At 35.1% G+C, this 19466-nt stretch overlaps 1 protein-coding gene across 2 annotated transcripts in view; it reads right to left on the minus strand.

Moving 5' to 3' along the window:
* LOC150093236 (activating molecule in BECN1-regulated autophagy protein 1-like) overlaps positions 1-19466 on the minus strand; it is a 327434-nt gene that overhangs the window by 141056 nt on the left and 166912 nt on the right. For both annotated transcript variants that reach the window (XM_090413653.1, XM_090413652.1), the window contains exon 9: positions 13472-13604. In XM_090413653.1, the coding sequence (XP_090269779.1) occupies positions 13472-13604 (133 nt within the window). The remainder of the gene's footprint in view (positions 1-13471; positions 13605-19466) is intronic.

Genomic DNA, 19466 nt, shown 5'->3' on the forward strand with positions numbered 1-19466 from the left:
GCTTATTCCAGTTGGTTCACGAGATTCAAGCAGCGTTTTGCACTGCATAATGTGAAAATGTATGGGAATCTGCATGTGCTAAGAAGGCTGCCACGGAGTTTCTGGAAAAATTGGATAAAATTATCATGGAGGAAAATTATTTGTCACAGCAAATATTTAATATGGATGAGAGGTCCTTGTTTCGAAAAAAAAATGCCCGAGCGGACATTCATCCACAAAAAAGCTAAAATCTATACCTAGTTTCAAAGCTCTTAATGCCCATATTACGATTCTGTTACGGATAATGTTGCTGGATATAAACTGAAACCATTTATGATATGGCACAGTGAGAATCCACTAATCTTCAAAAACATTAGGAAGCATACTCCCAGTTTATTATCGGAGCGATAAAAAGTCCTGGATGACTCAAAAATTGTTTGAGGATGCCTTAATCAACTGTTATGCAAGTGAAATAAAATGTAGAATTTAAACTTTTATTAATTCTAGATAATGCTCCAGGTTGTTACATCCCGAATGAAGCACTTTATTAAAAAAACGATTCATTCAGGATTTAACAAGTCAGAAAATTCAGCTGAGAAAAAAAAAACTTGTACTGGAGCAGAAGAATTAAAGTACTAACTGTAAATGGAAATAGAATTACCTCCTTTTAGTAGAATTGTAATACCATGTAAAGAACTTCGGTTATAAATTAGTATTATATGAAATGCATAATGTATACAATGAATGGGTAAATCAGATGTAAACAATAGTCCAAAGGTCACGGGCGAGCCTGAGGCATTTTTAATCTCGGAAAGTGACGCACATTCGGTTCCCAGAAGACGCTGCTATGATCTTGCGATGTGCCGAAGTTGCCATGGTCGATGAAAGTAGCGGGCAGGAAAAGATCGCAGAAAAAAAAAAGTAAGAGGATGCTATCGCAGCTTGAAAGAGGGTGCAAAAGGGAGGGGAGGGAAGTGAATGGAGAATAAAAAGAGTTTTCACCCCTTTCTCGGCCCTTTTTTTTCACCTGCTTTCCTGGATGATGATAGGACTTCTCTCATGGACAGTGGTTCCTGATGGTGCTTCGTGGAGACAGTTCGATATCAGAAGGTGCGCCTTTTCCTTCGATGTCTGAACTTTCGGCCGGTACTAAAGCGCGAGATGTCAGCATATGCTGTCTTCGCTGAAAGTTCCGACGGAATAATATCGCAGACGTATACCAGAACCAGCAGTAGAAATGACGATGGTCCGAAACAGATTGAGAATAGACGAGAAAAAAATGCCAGACGCAGAGCATAGCTTAATCTGTCGACCATAGTGACCCACCACGTGGACGTATGCTTATGGAAGTATTGAAAGTGAATTCAGACAAAGAAGGACAGTTCAGACGGACCTGGAGACCCTGCCCCAAGAAATGGTAAAGTACAGATTTTGTTGTATAATTACCCTGTCGGTAAAAGGGAAGAATCATTGCAGTGTATTAATCGAGTGTGGGCAGTACTTAAGGACTTTAAGTGATTATTTAGTAATGTTAATGTCCATAAGGCAAATTGTTAGGAATGATTATAGATGATTGTGACTAGTTTAATATGCAAGATTAACACAGTAGGTAGAATATTGATTAGAAGAGTATAATGTGTATATTATGTGTGTTAAATCTCTAACTCTAGAGAAGGATTCATTGTTCGTACGTTAGAGTATTAATCAGTTTGATTAAGTTCGATTAAGCATGTCATTGAACTAAATTGAAAGTGTATATTATGTCTTTAGATTCCAACAAATATGTTTTTTTCTTTTATACCTGAGTTTTGCCTGTGATATGAACCAAAACTACCACTCATTAATTCAAACCATAGTGGGGGGCGGGGGGGGGGATTGAAAGAAAGGTATAACATGTTGTTATAGAGGCTATGACTGCAAACCTGAATTTACTTAGCCATAGTGGAGCATTTGATTTATGAGTATAAGCAATAAATTTATTCGCCTATGTGCACCAAAGGTCTGGAAAAGTCTCCCTGAAAAAGAGTCCCCTCTATTCTAAGATATTGGCTGGTGCAGCATTAAAAAATAAATTTTTGAATATCTGAAGAGGAGACGGCCCCAGATAGAAATTAGAGGATTCATTTCTTATAGTAAGGAATAACCTTTAACAGTCAGGGTATGTACGTGAGTAAATTTACGAATCGGCCAGAGATATAGAATTTGCTTTCCTTATAGAATGAACATGTAAGAAGTGATACAGATATTAGAGCCAAAAGATTTTGTAAGTCTTGTAGTTAAAGTAGGGAGGTTAAAAGAATGAGGGAAGTAAAATAATGGAAGTGCAACGATATTTAAAATGGCACAAACGACGCAGGGATAACAAGGTCACCAAGTTCAAGGTCATGTTTCTCCCTCCAAACACGACTTCATTGATCAAACCGATGGTTCAGGGAGTTCTTGCAGTGTTTAAGGCTTATTATCTATAGACAACTTTTTCACAAGCCATTTCTGCCACTGAAGGAAATGACCAGATTCTCATGCTCTGGAAAACATTCACTATTTATCATACTATTAAAATTATGACTATGGCTGTGGCTTGGGACGAAGTGACCTCTCAATGTATGAGTGGCATATGGAAAAAGACATTAAAAAGGTTTGTGCATGATTTTGGAAGTTTGTAATAGTGGGCCCAGCAAACAATTTGAATCTTGAAGTGAATGATGATGACATAATTCAACTCATAGAAAGTTCCCCTGAAGAGATGACCAACGAAAAGGAAGAGGGAAAAGAGAAACAGGAAGAGAGAGTTAAATAATTTACAGTGAAGGGTCTTGCAGAAATGTTCTTTGCAGTTAGCGATGTTCTCAAAATTGCTGAAGACATGGACCCCAATGTTGAATGCCACGTATTAGTAGAAACGAAAGTACATGATGTGTTTGCTTGCTATAAACAAATTTATGATGAAAAGAAGAAGAGAAATAAGCAAAGCACATTGGAATAGTGGCAGTAACACACCCCTATAACTCTGTTGATTTAATGTATCGACTTACGTCCTGTCAGATGGAACCGAACCTGGACGTAAGTCAAGGGATGACTGCATATTAACCTTTTAGATTCTAAATGAATGGAGGGATGGAGGAACTGGAAATAGATGGCTGGAGTTTTAAGTGGTAAAAGGATGCTGGGTCAATCTAAAAGGAAAAATCTACAGGACAGTGGTGAGATCAGCTGTAACGTATGCTATGGAAACTGTGGCTCCATCCTGTTGATGTTATTTTTCCCTGAGGAAAAATAACATCAGCAGGATGGAGGTAGCAGAGATGAGAATGCTTAGGTGGGTGGGTGGGTGGGTGGGTGTGGTGTGACCAGAAAGGATCATCCTGAGAAATGACTATGTCAGGGGAATGGCAAAAGGCACGAACTTAGGAGTGAAGATACAGGAGGCAAGGTTGAGATGGTTTGGTCATGTGATGAGGAAGTGCAGGTGACCAAAGAAGAGATTGAGGGAGTTGGTGGAGGAAGAGGAGGAGACTCATTAAAAACAGCGACCCTACTCAAGTGGGATAAGCTGAAGAAGAAGATTCTAAATGAATACTATAAAATAAAATAATATATATACACACATGTGCATGCACAGACACACAGAGAGACATACCCAAATGTTCATATACAGGAATACCTCGATTATCGCAGTTATTGTTGCCACGAAAAATACCGCAATAATCAAATCTGCGATAATCAGGATAAATAATGCGTGTAAAATGGGTGATCAATGCCAAGGATTTTTCAAATCTATTAATTAAATTTTATATATCAAGTAAAAAAGAAATGTGTTAAATATGTTAAGTAAAAAATGAAGGTTCATTAAGAAAAACAAGATTATTCTTTAATCTTTATTTATATATAAGAAGTACATACAATACATACAATTATTCTTTCTTGGATAAAAATTGGTGTAGAGTTGTCTGGTGGAATTTTTTCTTTCTTTTTTCTTCGTATAAAACTCGGTAGCAACGGATGGAATTTTCAATTTCCTGACGAACTTTCAGTGATCGCTCGAGATTAGGATCGCCTTTCAAGATTTTTTCTTTAAAATTTTCATTTCTAAACATTTCATCCATTTCTCTGAGGGTAAATTCCTTCAGTGCCAAGTCAATTTGTTCATCATTATCATCGATTTGAGCATTGTAAGCACGTTCTCTCTCAAGGTTAATTAGGTCTTCATCATCCAGCTCCTTATCATGTGACTGAAGCAGGTCCTGAACATCACCTTTTTCAATTTCTTTTAGTCCTAGATCAAAGCCCTAGAGTTTGCAGTGTGGTCTAAAATATGGCGAACAGCTGATTCATTTAGACCATACTTTCTTGCAATTTGGGCTTTGGTTATGCCTGCTTCATACTTATTTATCTTATGCAACTTATCTTCCAAGCTGATCACTCTACGTTTCTTCTTGATAGCTGTAGACTTGAAATCATCCTTGTTTCTTTTAACATTCATTGTAAGGGTAAATAACAAGAGAAATAAATATCCACATGTACTTCAGGCAAGGGCGGATATTTACTGGTAAGTGGTGAGAAGGCGGCGTCGGATAAAAATGAAGTGCTACAAGAGAGCGATACCTGGAGAGTGGCGACTCGATGTAGTGGGCTACATCTTGCGGCCGCGATAATTCGAATTTGGAGTGCAATAATTGGAATTTTGGTATCAAATTATAAACCGCAATAAATCGAGAATCGCGATAATCGAAGTATTCCTGTATATATATATCAGGGGCATATATTCAGGGTGTGCTGTGTGTGTGTGTGTGGTGCACACCTATGGAATAGCAATATCACCGATATTATATATTTGCATTTATTCTAGTTAAAGACTCCCCTAATTGTTTTCTGGCTTCAAGTGATTCTAAAATTAAATGCAATACACTAATGCTTCATGAAGAGGACACTTTTCAACACATAAAGAATGCATCACATTCGCATTAATAGCCCAGGTGTGCAGTCACAAATACGGACACCTTTGAACAATTTGAACAGACACACAGATGGCACAGCAGGTTAAATTCTTAGCCTTTCACAGTGGTTTTAAAAAGCTCAGAAGGCGAGGCAGGGTGTGCACTGAGACAATAACACCCAGAAATCAGTGGCTGTGATTGGTTATTGTGTCAACCAATCCAATCGAACATTGTCATCTGTCATGAGTTGTTGTTTTTGTTTCTGAGTTTCATCTGTTTTGTGTGCGTGAAGTGTGAACGTCTTTAAGACACTGATATAGACAAGTTTTTAATACATAATTTTCTATAAATAATTTATAACTTTTTAACCCATATTTACAATGGAAAACAGTGCTGATGATCTACTGAATGTCCCATTTTCTACCAGAGCTTTAGTGAATTTTATGATTGTAATTGAAGGAGGCTTATTTACTAATTACTTCCAAATTTACTACTATATTTACGCCTTCGAGTGATTCAAATATACCAACCAAATATAGCATTCGCCTTCATTTAAAAAAAAAAAAAAAAAAAAAAATCAGCTAATGCCTTTTTATTCCCATATACGGGAGTAGGCGAGGCCATTTAGCCCTATCTCACTTTTTGGAGACTGAGTGGGCAGTTCAATCTCCACTGGTACCCAATCAGAGATAGATGCCCCAAGGCTATCACTACTTAAGTGGTACGCAGTGAAGAGAGACGGCTCAATGTGCTCGTGGTCCCTAACACAATATATTTAATGTCTGAAATAATGTGGGTTCTACGGTCGATTTTCTTGAGTTTACAGGACGAAAAACCCGAGTTTCCGGGAGGAAACTCGGGTTTTTCGTCCTGTAAACTCAAGTACAAGTACAAGATTAATTAGTCTTGTACAATGAATAAGTACAAGACTAATTTAGAGAAAAATTGATGATAGTAGATTAATAATAATGCAAATTTAATCAAGTAATGCTATCATAGTAATCTGACACCCCTTGAGGGTACATATTAGGAAAGTGATGATGAATGGTGATTTGGTATTGCAGGAAAGATTTCCTTAAGAAAACATACTCGAAAACTTAAGCAATATATATATATATATATATATATATAAAAAGAAAAGGCAAACTTTGTGAAGAAGGAAAAGATCATCGTCATCAAATTGCTGATATGTACCCTCAAGAGGTGTACAGGATATTATGATAGCACTACATGAAGAACTTACATCGTTACTAACTTCCCATCAACAATTTTCCTCCAAATCAATCTGTTATCTGCCAAAACTCTAACACTATCAGATCTTATGCTTCTGTCTTCTAAGGCAATTTTACTGTATTAATCCACCTATATCTTGATCTTCTTCTGGGTCTTTTTCTTGCCAACCTGGCAGAGAACACTTGTTTTACTAACTTTCCTCTCTCATTCTGTTTAAGTGACCATACCACCTGAGATTAGCTCTAATAACACATCCCTGGATGCTAACAATGTCAAGTTCTTTCAAAATATCCTCGTTTTTTTAATATGATATTGCCATTGATGCCTGTAATCTTTCTCAAGACTCTCATATCCGTGGTCTCTAGTCTTTGGACAGGTTCTACCCATACAAGATACTAATGTACTATAGGTTGAAAAACCAACCTCTTGTGTATGGGCACAATATAAAAAAGTGCTTCATTTCTAACCCAGCTCATAAATACATAAGTTAAAATTGGTTTGAACACTGTCTTGTATACAGCTAATTTAGTGTTCTACTAATTTCTCTCTTATTCCATATAAATTTATTCAGTTGACTTCCTACCATACCAGCTTTGTCGATTTTGTTGTTCATTTCCATATTTAATTTACCATCTTCACTAAACATCATGCCTAAGTAGCTTAATGTTTTACTTGTTCTATAGGTTCTCCATTCATGATGCAGTCAATATTTTTAATGGTTCTGCCTATTTTCATTGTTTTTGTCTTGTTATTGCTGATTTTCATACCAAATTTATTACAACATTTATTCAATTTAATCAGGGAATTTTGCAGACTTGTACTGGATTTATTTAGAAATATAACATCATCTGCATAAAATAAAGAGCTGAGATTAACATCTCCAATTTTGATATCAAGTTTACTATCACTTTCCTTCATAATGTGATCCACATAGATAATGAATAATAGAGGAGATAATGCACATCCTTGTCTGACACCAGATTTAATATTAAACCATCTTCCTGTACTTCCTTAAACTGTAAACACTGTTACAACTCAAATAAAGACTATTGCTTGATATAATGCCCCATTAGCACCACATAACTATAGCATTTTGAATAGCTTTTCTCTTGGCACCTTGCCATATATCTTTTGCAGGTCTACAAAACTTAAATACAGATCGATCTTTTTGTTATATTCCCATGATTTCTGAACTATCTGTTGTAAAGTGAAAATCATCCTGTGATCCTGACAGCCTCTATTTGGCCTGAATCCAGCTTGTTCTTCACCAAGCTACTCTTCCACAATCCTTCTCAACCGTTTCTCAAGTACACTTGCATATATCTTACCAGGAACACTTAGTAGGGAAATACCTCTGTAATTCTCACATTCAGTTTTATTTTCCTTTTTGTATATGGGTACTATGAGAGCTCAACTCCAATCATCTGGAATTTGTCCCTCTGTCCAGACTTTCTGAACTATTCAGTGCAGCCACCGTAACACTTATGCAAGTATACTTTCAACATTTCAACTTCCAGTATGGATATGTATTCCTGATGGCACGCCTGTTCAGTATTTTTTTAACACTGTGCTGTCGTTGCTTGTCTCATTTAGCAATTTTGAAATGCTGTAAAGGAATTAGAGATATTTGAAATATCTCTAATTCCTTTACAGCACTCTTGTCTCCATTTCTGAGCTTTTTCAGCAGCCTCCAGAATATTTTGTCACCTTCTTGATATTTATTTTCTATGTTCTTGTTGAAGTCTTCCTATGACTTTTGTTTAGCTAGTTTTACAGTGTTTAGCTTTCTTACATTTGGCTCCGTATTATCTAAGAGCACAAGCTGACTTATTTGCCAGGAACTTTCGATATGTTTTCTTCTTTTCCTTCACTGCCTCTTTAACTTCCTGTGTCCACCACAGAGTTCTGATTTTTCTGTTAATAACCAGTCCATATCCTTGCAGACTACCTCACCACATGCCACTCTGGCTGAATCATTGTTTTCTTCAGGGTTTGCCAGTGAATCTCCAAGGTTTGGTTCCTGTTCTCAAACGCTTTCATTGTTTCTTGAATAATGCTTGTGTATTTTAGTCAACAGTTCACATCTGAGAGCTGCTCAAATTTTATTCGCTTTAAAACTTTCTTATACGTTCTTCATTTTAATATGAAATTCAATTTTATCCCTCTTAAGACTAAATGGTGATCACTTCCAATTTCAAATCTTCTGTACACTCTAGTGTCCTGCACCGGTGAAAAATCATTCCTATCAACAATAACATAGTCAATGAGACTTTTCTTATTTCTTGCCTCTTCTCTACATGTGAATCTGTGCATATTTTTATGAAAATAAGTAATAACCAGTCCATGTCCTGAGCAAAAATCTAACAGGTATTTGAAATTATTATTGGTTTTGCTCTTTTCTCCAAATTTTCCCAAAATATTTTTGAATATTTGACAATCATTTCCTACACTACTATGTAGATTCCCTACAAGGACCAACTTTGCCTTTTTCATTGTGTCACTTGCTTTCTCTAAAGGCTCAAAAAATTCCTCCACTTCTACCTTAATAGAACCTTCTGTGGGACCATAGGCACAAATAAGTCTCACTGTCCAGTTCTCCATTCTGATATTTGCTCACATCACTCTACTTGATATTGCCTGCCATTCAAGAAGATTAGCCTCATATTTAGTGTTGAATATTATAGCTACTCGTTCTTTTCCCTGATTGTTATTGCCTGAATATAGTATTTTGTACTTATTGCTTAGAAAGATCTCACCAGTTTTTGTCTTTTTTGTTTCAGTTACCCCTATTATATCAATCTGGTACTTATGCAATTCCTCAGCCAGCTCCATTTCTTTGCTATTCAAGCTTCTTATGTTGATAGTACCGATCTTGAACTCTGGTGATGTTGAGCTGGAATGTGTTTCAGGATTTGTTCTAGTAGCTGACTTTTTGCTGTTTGACCTAGTTCCCTGGCAAAAACAATAGGCCTTGTTTAACTGGTTGACGTCCCAGCCACCATGAAATTTTGTCATGTTGTACCATCATTTTATGTGTGGTTTAAGCCAATAAGAATATAATTTGGTTGGCTAAATCCCAAATTGCCAACCCATCCTCGTATGTTCAGCATCCAGGTAGATACCTAATAGGGTGCACCACGAGAAGGTGAGGATTGGTTGTTAGGTCAGAAGCCCTGATTGGTTTCTCTGCATTCCTTTAAAGGCAATGGGGAGGTCTCCTCTCAGTTGTACAGCTTTGACCCTACAACAAACAGGTGAACTATGAAATATAAATAATCTGAATTTTAGACATTGAAAGGGCTTATTTTTTAATGCAACTCACACTCATTATTACTACCCAAGTACATTATTACTTGGGTGGTACTAATGTACTGCCATCATAATTTCTTTCCATGTATCCATGTACTGCTGCAGCATGTTAGCAAGAACAATTTTTAATAAATATGAGAAGAGCAGAAATGGCAAATCTGGTATGCTGAGTAGGCAGTTAATGCAATAAACAGGGAGCATTGTATTTTAAAAAGCAAAGTAGGAAATAGGAGTGTATATTTGTAAATTTAAAATGTTATTTTATTCCCGATTTTTAAACTATGAAAAACTGGAAAACAGAAAATATCCATTGCATTTTCAGATAAGGAAGCTGATAAAAAAGCTGACATTTTTGATAAGCACAATTTTTAGTTAACATAAAAATTACATATTTACTAAAAACGAACATGTAATTCATTCCATAATGATAATAAATACAGTTGAATTGTACTGTTGAAATTGTTTTTTTAATTGTTATATCTTTAAAACTTAATATACTGTAGAAAACATATAGCAAAAATTTTTATCTTCTGCTTTTTTTTTTTTTTAAGATTATTGACTTTTTTGAGCAGTTTATAAAGTATTATCCTTAGAATACAAACACATAATGCTGAAGAAAAAATTTCCATATAAAAAAAAACAGAAGTTAAAATATTAAAGAATAGCAAGTTATTTAAATTACACAATTTAATACTATCCATATATTTTAACACTTAAAAATAGTTATACAAAAATCTATTATTTGAAATTTCAAATCTGTTTCTGATGATCAAAGAATTTGCATTGAAGGATTTCTAAATCAACATGTTATTACGGTAGGTTTAAGGAAACAGGAATGTTCAGGTATTTTGTATTTAAGTTTTTTCTTGTTTTCCATCATTTATAGCAGGGGTCTTCAACCTTTCAAACAGTGTGGGCCGCATTAAAAATTTCAATGAAGCCCGTGGCCACTAAGCTATACTGCGGTATTTATTTAGAATTGTAAGATACTTTCCAGATTCACATGGAACGCTGCATATTTGATACTTTACATAAAATCCTATAAAAATAAACAAACTCAGCTTTAAGCGTGTAGGTAGGAGTTGGGTTCATGATAAGTAAATACAATCAATACTTGAAAAAAGATAATTTAATGAAGAAAGATTCATTTTTTACAATGTCAATGGGCAACTTGGCAATGTTTTTCCTTGACCAGCTTGTTGATTGTTGGCATCAATGTCGGAAGTCACTATGCGCAGAGTATTCTCAAGATGTTGGTCCGTAATCTGAGTTCTTGTCTTGGACTTCACATGCTTCATTTTTGGAGAAGAGCTGGTCACATAAGTATGTGCTTCCTAACAAAGTGCACATCTTCAAAGCATGTCGGCAAAGATTAGGGAATGCATCCTCAGAAATGTAGTCTTTGTAAAATGTAAGCAAGGGCAGATTGAATAATTTTTCTCTCAAAGAAGAGTTATTTTGTAGTTCAAGCAGCTCCATTTGTACTGAGCCTGGCATTTTGGCAGCATGGACATTGAATGGCATTGAAAATAAATCTGAAGAAGACTGTTGGATTACGAAAATCACTAAATCTCTCTTTGAACTCACTTCGCAACACGGCTAATGTAGCATATTCATCAAGAGACGAACAGTTGGACTCAGTGAGAAACTGAAAATGAGTTAAGTCTTTTTTTGCGAGTTGTGCCTCCCAAAGTTTGAGCTTGGCCACAAAACCTTTTATGTGATCAAACAGAGTGTGCACCAGTTGATCTTTGGATTGTAGCTGCGTATTTAGGTCATTCATATGCAACGAGATGTCGGCAAAGTCTGTCATCCACTTCGGATTGCTAAATTCCACAATCGGATTCACCTTGGCTTGCATGAACTGCTGTATTTCGCTCCTTAAAATCAAAGACACTTTTAAGAACCTTCCCTCTGCTCAACCAACGCACATTACTATAATAACCCACATCGGCGTGATCCGCTTCGCACTCTTGGAATTGACAATGATTCAATCCTCTTGCCCTAATAATGTTGATGACAATCACAATAACTTTCATGACATTCTAAAATCCAATCGTTTTCGTGCACAAATTCTCCTGGTGGATTAAACAGTGGTAATGGATGAAATCTTTTCCTTCTAGTTCCGGTTCTTTCCGTAGCAGCGCAACAAATCCTTGGTTCTTTCCCATCATAGCAGGGGGACCATCAGTTACCATATCCTCGAGGTTGGTTAAGCTGAGGTTGAAACGCTGGAGCGTTTTCTTGGCGGCTTCAAGAATATCAGTGCCTTTCGTCATTCCCTTCATAGGTACGAGTGCTAGCAGTTCTTCTGTCGCACTGAATTGTTGATCAACGCCGGTTGTGCTGTATCCTTCACATCTGTGCTCTCATCTAAAGCAAGTGAATATGACGTAAATTCGGACGACCGTTTTTTTTAAAGTTCCTTCAATGTCATTGGCAAGTTCTTCGACACATCATGCTACAGTTACCCCAGACAAACTCAGTTTTTTAACCACTTCCTTATTATTGGGCACAGAATATCCCCAGCAGTGATGAGACACTCTTTCACAAACTCGCCGTCCAAGAAGGTTTTTGATATTTTAGCAATTTTTTCAACTATTACATAACTTACTTTGACACACGCTTTGCTCTCTTCCCTCTGCCTTTTAAACGTACCCTACTGGTATTTTAAATCAATTTGGAGATGGTTCGCTTTGCTCATACAAAGCTGCCCTTGAAGGTGATAGAAATTGGATGCATGCTTTGTCTCATAGTGTCGTTTTATATTCTATTCTTTTGATACTGACACTAACTCACGACAAATAAACAGACTGGCACAAAAAAGTACAAATTGGTCCACTTTTCATTAAAAACCTCACAAGAATCACTTGATTTAAGCTTTTACTGATATATGCCTTAGTGATGGAAGATGAAACCAGAAAATTTATCCAAAATGGCCGTGTAATGGTTATTATCCACTGAATGTCTCACACTAATGAAATAATTCTGGCAATATAAAACCACAATTTCTGACATGACGAACCTGCATGCACTTATACACGAATATCACACTGTTCATGACTGACTGACTGATTGTGGATGAGATCCTCTTGTATTTAAATGAAAATAATGAAGTATCAAGAACCTTCTAGATGTATCTGGAAGGCACTAGACAGCACACTCAAACAAACTATTGCTTCAGCCATCTACCTGCGACATTAGTACTAGTACTACTGCTTGGCGCTGGTAGATGACTGAAGAAGCATGTCTATTTAATATTTATTTTTTATAGGATTTTATGTAAAGTATCAAATGCACTGCGTTCTTTGTGAATCTGGAAAGCATCTTACAATTCTAAATACAGCAGTATAGCTTAGTGGCCCACGGGCTTCATGAAATTATTTTTTATTTAATTGCATTTTAATGTTAAGTAGTTAATTTTTTCAAAATGGCCAGCAGGCCATGCCTAAGAGCTCCATGGCCACAGGTGGCCCACAGGCCATGAGTTGAAGACCCCTGATTTATACAGTTTAAAAGATGTCTCTCTGACAGTAATATAATGTCATTTATTAAATAACATTAACAAAATATGCATAAATGAAACTGAAATTTCCTGAATTTTTAAAAATATTCTACTTTTAGAGATATTATTCCTCAACTTATTTGTTCAAGCAAATCTTTAAATTTTAATCAATTTTGCTTCCAGTTTCCATTAGTCTTTCCTTTAATATTGTTTTGTCCCATATGTCTTAGTATGCGCTTCTAATAATTTAATTACAGGGCCATACTCTTCTCTATATATTCATTTTTTTAATATATGAATTTTGTTAGAAAAAATTTTTCTAAAATACTTTCAAATACAACACTTTCCTGTTATACCGATAACAAGTTTAGCTGCTGTAAACAAAACTTTTAGTTAAGAAAAACAAAAAAAATAAATCATATTCAGTTTGGATATGTAACTTTTGTTTCATGTATATCAGTACTTTTAAAAAGAAAAATAACACTAGTGAAGTCAATCATTAACATATTACCTGCTGGATCTGCTCTTGGGCAAAAGCAGTAGTAAGAGCAGCATTTTGAAGTGAATTTTGCAGTCTAGTAAGAAGACTCATTAAGGACTGAGAAGCAGCTCGAGAGTGTAAACCGCCATTCTGTTCTGGGTTTCTTGAAATATAAAAACCATAACTTTAAATACTATTTAAAAATTAATTAAAAAAATTAATTGTGTGTGTATGTAGTTTCTTGGATAATGAAAAACTCTGATATGTAGATTCTGATTTAATTTCTTTGATCTGAAAAAAAAAAATGGATTTTATTACATAAACATTCCAATTTATTATTAGTATGATTCTGAGCAAACAATTTTATAACAAAATGAAGCATTACACCTCCAAATCAAAAAATTAGAATAATCAAAGAAAATGTGTTGAATGATTTGCAATTATAACTTATTGCATAGAAAATAATTATTAACAAATATGAATTAGCTTAATCTAAATTCATGTACTTTGTAAATCATATAACCATATAAACACGTAAAAATGTAATATAAAGTTTAAGAAAAATATTATTTGAAAAATTCACAAAATTAGAATAATATTTAATGTGGTTCAAAATATTACAATAATGTGAAAATGATGCACAAAAATTAAGGTCAAAGGGAAACAACATGATAATTAGTACTTTGTTGAATCTCCCTTAGCTTTTATGACCATTTGTAAATGTTTGGGCATATTATTTACTAGTGGTTCCCAGGCTCTTTTTTTTATTTTATTTTATTTATTTATTTTATTTTATTTTTTTTAATCAAAACATGCCAATATGGTCAGCAGAATAGAAACAGTTCATTTTTGTCTCTTGGGGCAACTTCTTGAAATGTTTCTTCATAATTTCCCACAAATTCTCAATGGGGTTTAAATCTGGCGAGTTTGCAGGTCAAGGAATTATACTGATATGCTTTTCTTTGAGCAATCTAATAGTGGTCTTGGAAATGTGAGAAGAAGCTGAATCGTGCTGAAAGAGGAAATCACCATCACATAAATCTTCCAATGTCGATAACATGAAGTGCTCAAGAATTTATTGGTATACTTTGGAATTGACTCTTTCGCACACAATATGCAGCCTACCTGGACTCTCTGCGGTCATACAAGCCCATACCATGACGGAGGTTGCAAATTTCACCGAATGTTTCATGTATTCTTTATCAAATGCTTTTTTTTGCTTAAGATGCCAAACATAACCATAGGACACACACACAAAACATACTTTTATTTCCATAAAGTACTTTTTTCCAGTCCCCCACAACAGTCTTTGCTTACACCATCACACTCTGGGTGCCTTTTTGCTTGGAAGTCATAAGTGGTTTCGTCTTAGGCACATGTGATTTAAAACCCAATTTGTGAAGTCGTCTCAATGTTGTAGATTTAGATACATTTGCACTTAGTTCTTTCCATCTCCTGTGAAAATGTCTTGCACTATGAAAGTGGTTTTTCTTTATGATATTCTTTAATCTCCTCTCATTTGAAAACTTTGGTCATTAGAATACTGTCTCAATACTCTACTTGCGCCTGTTTGAGAACATTTCAATTCCTTAGATAAAAACACTTGAATTTAACTTTCTTGGTGTAGAGATGCTTAGGAAACTTCTTAGCTTCCAATATGTCACTTGTTCAACTCATGTTTAGCAATTAACTGAAATCCATGTGCAAACAATTCCTCAACACATGAGTCAGTCCTGCAGCTACTGAAATATATGCCATTTCTATCTTTCCTCAAAACCAATTGGAAAATTTGGAATATTCTAATATTTTGAAACACATTCAAAATTATTCTAATTTTTATAGTGTCACAAAATTCTTATAATTTATATTACATTTTTATGTGTTTACATGGCTATATATTCTACAAAGTATGTAGATTTAGATGATGCTAATTCATATTTGGTAATAATTATTTTCTATGAAATAAATTAGAATTGCAAATCATTCAACACATTTTCTATGATTATTCTAATTTTTTGATTCAAAGCTGTATAATGAACTGCTTAAACAGATCAAAGCCTCACAGCAATAATGTTATTTTTAGATTTAAATGAACAAGTGTTTCAAAATTCACTAATGTGAATTGCATTTACTAAAACACATTCTTCTTCTTCTTCTTCTGCAGCTTTTCCCACTTAAGTAGGGGTCGCTGTTTGTAGTGAGTCTCCTCCACAACCTCCTATCTTGGGTTGTAGCCACATCCAAGTTCTTTATCCTCACGTCCTCCTCCACTATCTCCCTCCATCTCTTCTTTGGCCGCCTGTGCTTCCTCCTCCTCCCCTATGCATCCATCTGCATGATCTTTCTTCCCACATATTCTTCCTCCCTTCTCATCATATGACCAAACCATCTCAACCTTGCCTCCTGTATCTTTGCTCCTAAGTTTGTAACTTTCACCATTCCCCTTACATAGTCATTTCTCAAACGATCCTTTCTTGTCACACCACGCATCCAACTAAGCATTCTCATCTCTGCTACCTCCATCCTGCTGATGTTATATTTCCTCAGGGCCACAGTTTCCATTGCATACGTCATAGCTGGTTTCACTACTGTCCTGTAGATTTGCTTTTAGATTGATCGGCACCCTCTTATTGCATAGCACTCCAGCCATCTCTTTCTCTCCAGTTCCTCCATCCTGCATCCCACTTCCTTCTCAGCCTCACCATCCTCTTTCAATGTTGAACTTAAGTATCTAAAGTCACTGACCTTCATGAAGACATTTTCTACCAGCTCCAGATCTGTCTCCTGGCTGCCATCCACTTTGCAACACATATACTCTGTCTTACTTCTGTTCAGTCTCATACCTCTCTCTTCCAGTACTTTCCTCCAACTTTCCAGTTTAGCAGCCACTTCTTCTCTTGATTCTGCACACAGCACGATGTCATCTGCATACAACATAGTCCAAGGAGTGTCTTCTCTCACCTCCTCCATCATAATAATAAACAAGAACGGAATGTTTTTTTGAAAAGATGCATTAATATTCTTAACTTAATCTAATCAGTACAGCTAGTCACATTAAGAGCAATGTTTCTAGATGTGAAAGGAAGTCACCATTCCTTAGAAGTACAATTCTACTTATTGTTTGCATTGAATGGCTACTGTAAACCAAATCCTGAGAATAAGTTTAAAGATTGTGTACTATGGACAGCAGCAGTGAAAAAGATGCTAACAATTATGAACTTTTAAAACCAGAAATGAAGAAATATGATTATATACCTTCACATGGTATATTCCGGTAATTGGATCACACTTTTCTAATAATCTATATAAAACACAATAAATTAATAAAAGACCCGACAAGTTTCGTAAGTCGTTTGACTTACATCCTCAGGGGTAAAAGGTAACTGAAAGTTAAAACAACAAAAAAAGAGATTAACAGCTTATACTATACAGTTGTAGCCGTATGACTATTCATAAAATTAAAAATCAGAATGCAGATTCAAAGCAGTGCTGGGTTTAAACAATGCTGGATGATGCCACGTTCTGTTGTTCACGTTTATAATGTCCAAGTTCTGACTGAGGTATATTTTTTTATTAAAGCTGACCAAACTTGGTGGAGAATTAATCCTTGATTTTTATTGCATTGTGTTGGTATTTTAAGCATGTTTGCTTCTTTAAATTTCCTTATGTAACAGTTTTTTTCTATGTACGACATGTTTGTATTCTGCCATAGTACATTGTGGCCGGTGGAAGTGGTATGGAAAGCTATACCTGAATTTTGTTCTCTTCTGTTTTTTACATCCTTTTGGTGTTTGTTCATGCGAATTTCCCCAGATCTTCCTGTCTGTCCTACGTAGCAGATGCCGCAAGAACAATAAATGTTGTAAACACCTGGTTTTTTTAAATGATGATGAGAAGGTTTCGGGAGATGTAGAAATCTCGAAATTTTTTCCAGCGGCAGAAAGGCTACTTTGATGTTATATTTGTTAAGCAATTTAGTCATCTTGTCTGTAACATTTTTGATATATGGACGCGTGATAGCGTTTTTGAAATCTTGTTTCTGAGAGATGCTTGTAGGAGGTGTGTGGAGGATTTTTTTGATAGTCTTGGTTTCATAACCATTCTTTTGAAAGATCTGTGATAGATATTCTAATTCTTCGTTTCTCTGTTTTTCTGTGCTGGAAATGTTATACACTCTATCCCTTAGGGTTTTTATTATACCTATTTTTTGTGAAGGGTGGTGGTGTGGGGCCACATTAAGAAATCTTCCTGTGTTAGTGGGTTTTCTATATATTGAGAAAGAAAGTTTATTATCCTTTTCATTGACTTCTAATAGAATGTCTAGAAAAGGCAGTTTTCTAAGTTCTTCTTGTTCTAAAGTAAATTTTATATTATTATGCAATTTATTTAGGTAATCTTTGAAAGCAATGAGTTCATCTGTTGTTCCTGGCCATATGATGAATATATCATCGACATAGCATAGCCATATTTTTGGTTTTTGATGATAATTTTTTAAAGCATTATTTTCAAAGTTTTCTATAAATAGGTTAGCTAAAGCTGGAGAGAGGGAAGAGCCCATAGCCAGTTCTTCTTTTTGTTCCCAAAATTTGTCTTGAAACATGAAAAAAGTATTATTTATACAATGTTTATAAAGATCTATGATGTCCGGAGGAAAAAGGTCTTCTAGGAGATTCTGAGTTTCGTTTCTTGGAACATTTGTAAATAGGCTGATAACATCCACACTTGCTAATATGTCTGAAGGTCCAATATAAATATCTTTTACTTTTTCAATAAAATGTGTACTGTTCTTGATGAAAGAAAACGTTTTTCCTGTATGAGGTAAAATCATTTGTGTAAGATGTTTTGCTAAATTAGAGGTCGGAGAGTCTCTACCATCTACTATGGGTTTTAAGGGAATACCTATCTTATGAATTTTTGGTACACCATAAATTATTGAAAGTAATGGGTGTTTTGAATGTAGAGTTCTTTGAGTTCTTCAGTCCAATTAGGTATCTTTTTGATTAGATCATTGGTTTTATTGTGAGCGTGCCAAGTGGGATCTCTGTCCAAAGATTTATAGGTATTAGAATCTTCAAGAAGAGTTTTCATTTTATTATTATAATCTTCAGAGTTCAAAACTACTGTTGTATTCCCTTTATTTGCTTTGATTATAACGATATTTTTGTCTGATTTTAATTCTTTGAGGGAAGTGTATTCCGTGTAAGGGAGATTCCTTTGAGGTAAGTTGCTTTGCAATAGTAGTGCTGTGGTTTGTATGCAGATAAGATCTGATGTATTACCAGGTAAATTTCTTATTCCTTTTTCTATTTGAGCCATTATGTCAATTTTTGAGATGAAATGTGGCATTAAGGCAAAGTTAAAACCTTTTAGGAGTAGATTATTTTCTTCTCTTGATAGGACTCTTGAAGAAAGATTGATAACTACTTCGACATAATCTAGGAGTTTTCTTTGTTTTTTTTTTTCGTGAAGAAGTAAGTTGAATTTTCTGATTAAAGTATGCTTCTTCCATATATAACATTATTCCACATATAACAAGGCTACGGCAATCAGAGATTGCCGTAGCCTTGTTATATGTGATGATATCTATGTTGTTTCACAAGTCGGACGGAAGAGATGTGGTTAACTCATGTAGAGAAAATGTATCTCAGCTAATATGTGCTAATTCTGATCTGGTAGCTGCAATCCTTTCTCTCAGAATAGCTAGTTCCATTCTTCTGTAAATTCTGTTGGCTTTATTTGTATGGAATGCACGTTTGATTTGGATGAACTTAGGAACGATTTAGTTATCTCTGCAACGGATTAAGAATATAAGACGGTTGATGAAATTAAGATGTTTAATAAGTAATTTCTCTAGTTGCGTAACTTTATACCAAAAGCACTCACCGTAAGTGTTTAATTGTAAGTGGAGGTTTCTGTGGTTTAGAAGTTCACATGGTACAGAAAAAACATCTTCTTTCATCAAGAACAGTACACATTTTATTGAAAAAGTAAAAAGATATTTATATTGGAACTTCAGACATATTAA

This window comes from Typopeltis vanoorti, chromosome 24 (assembly GCF_054136105.1).
Source record: "Typopeltis vanoorti isolate ZY-2024b chromosome 24, IOZ_Tvanoo_1.0, whole genome shotgun sequence".
Lineage (NCBI taxonomy): Eukaryota > Metazoa > Arthropoda > Arachnida > Uropygi > Thelyphonidae > Typopeltis > Typopeltis vanoorti.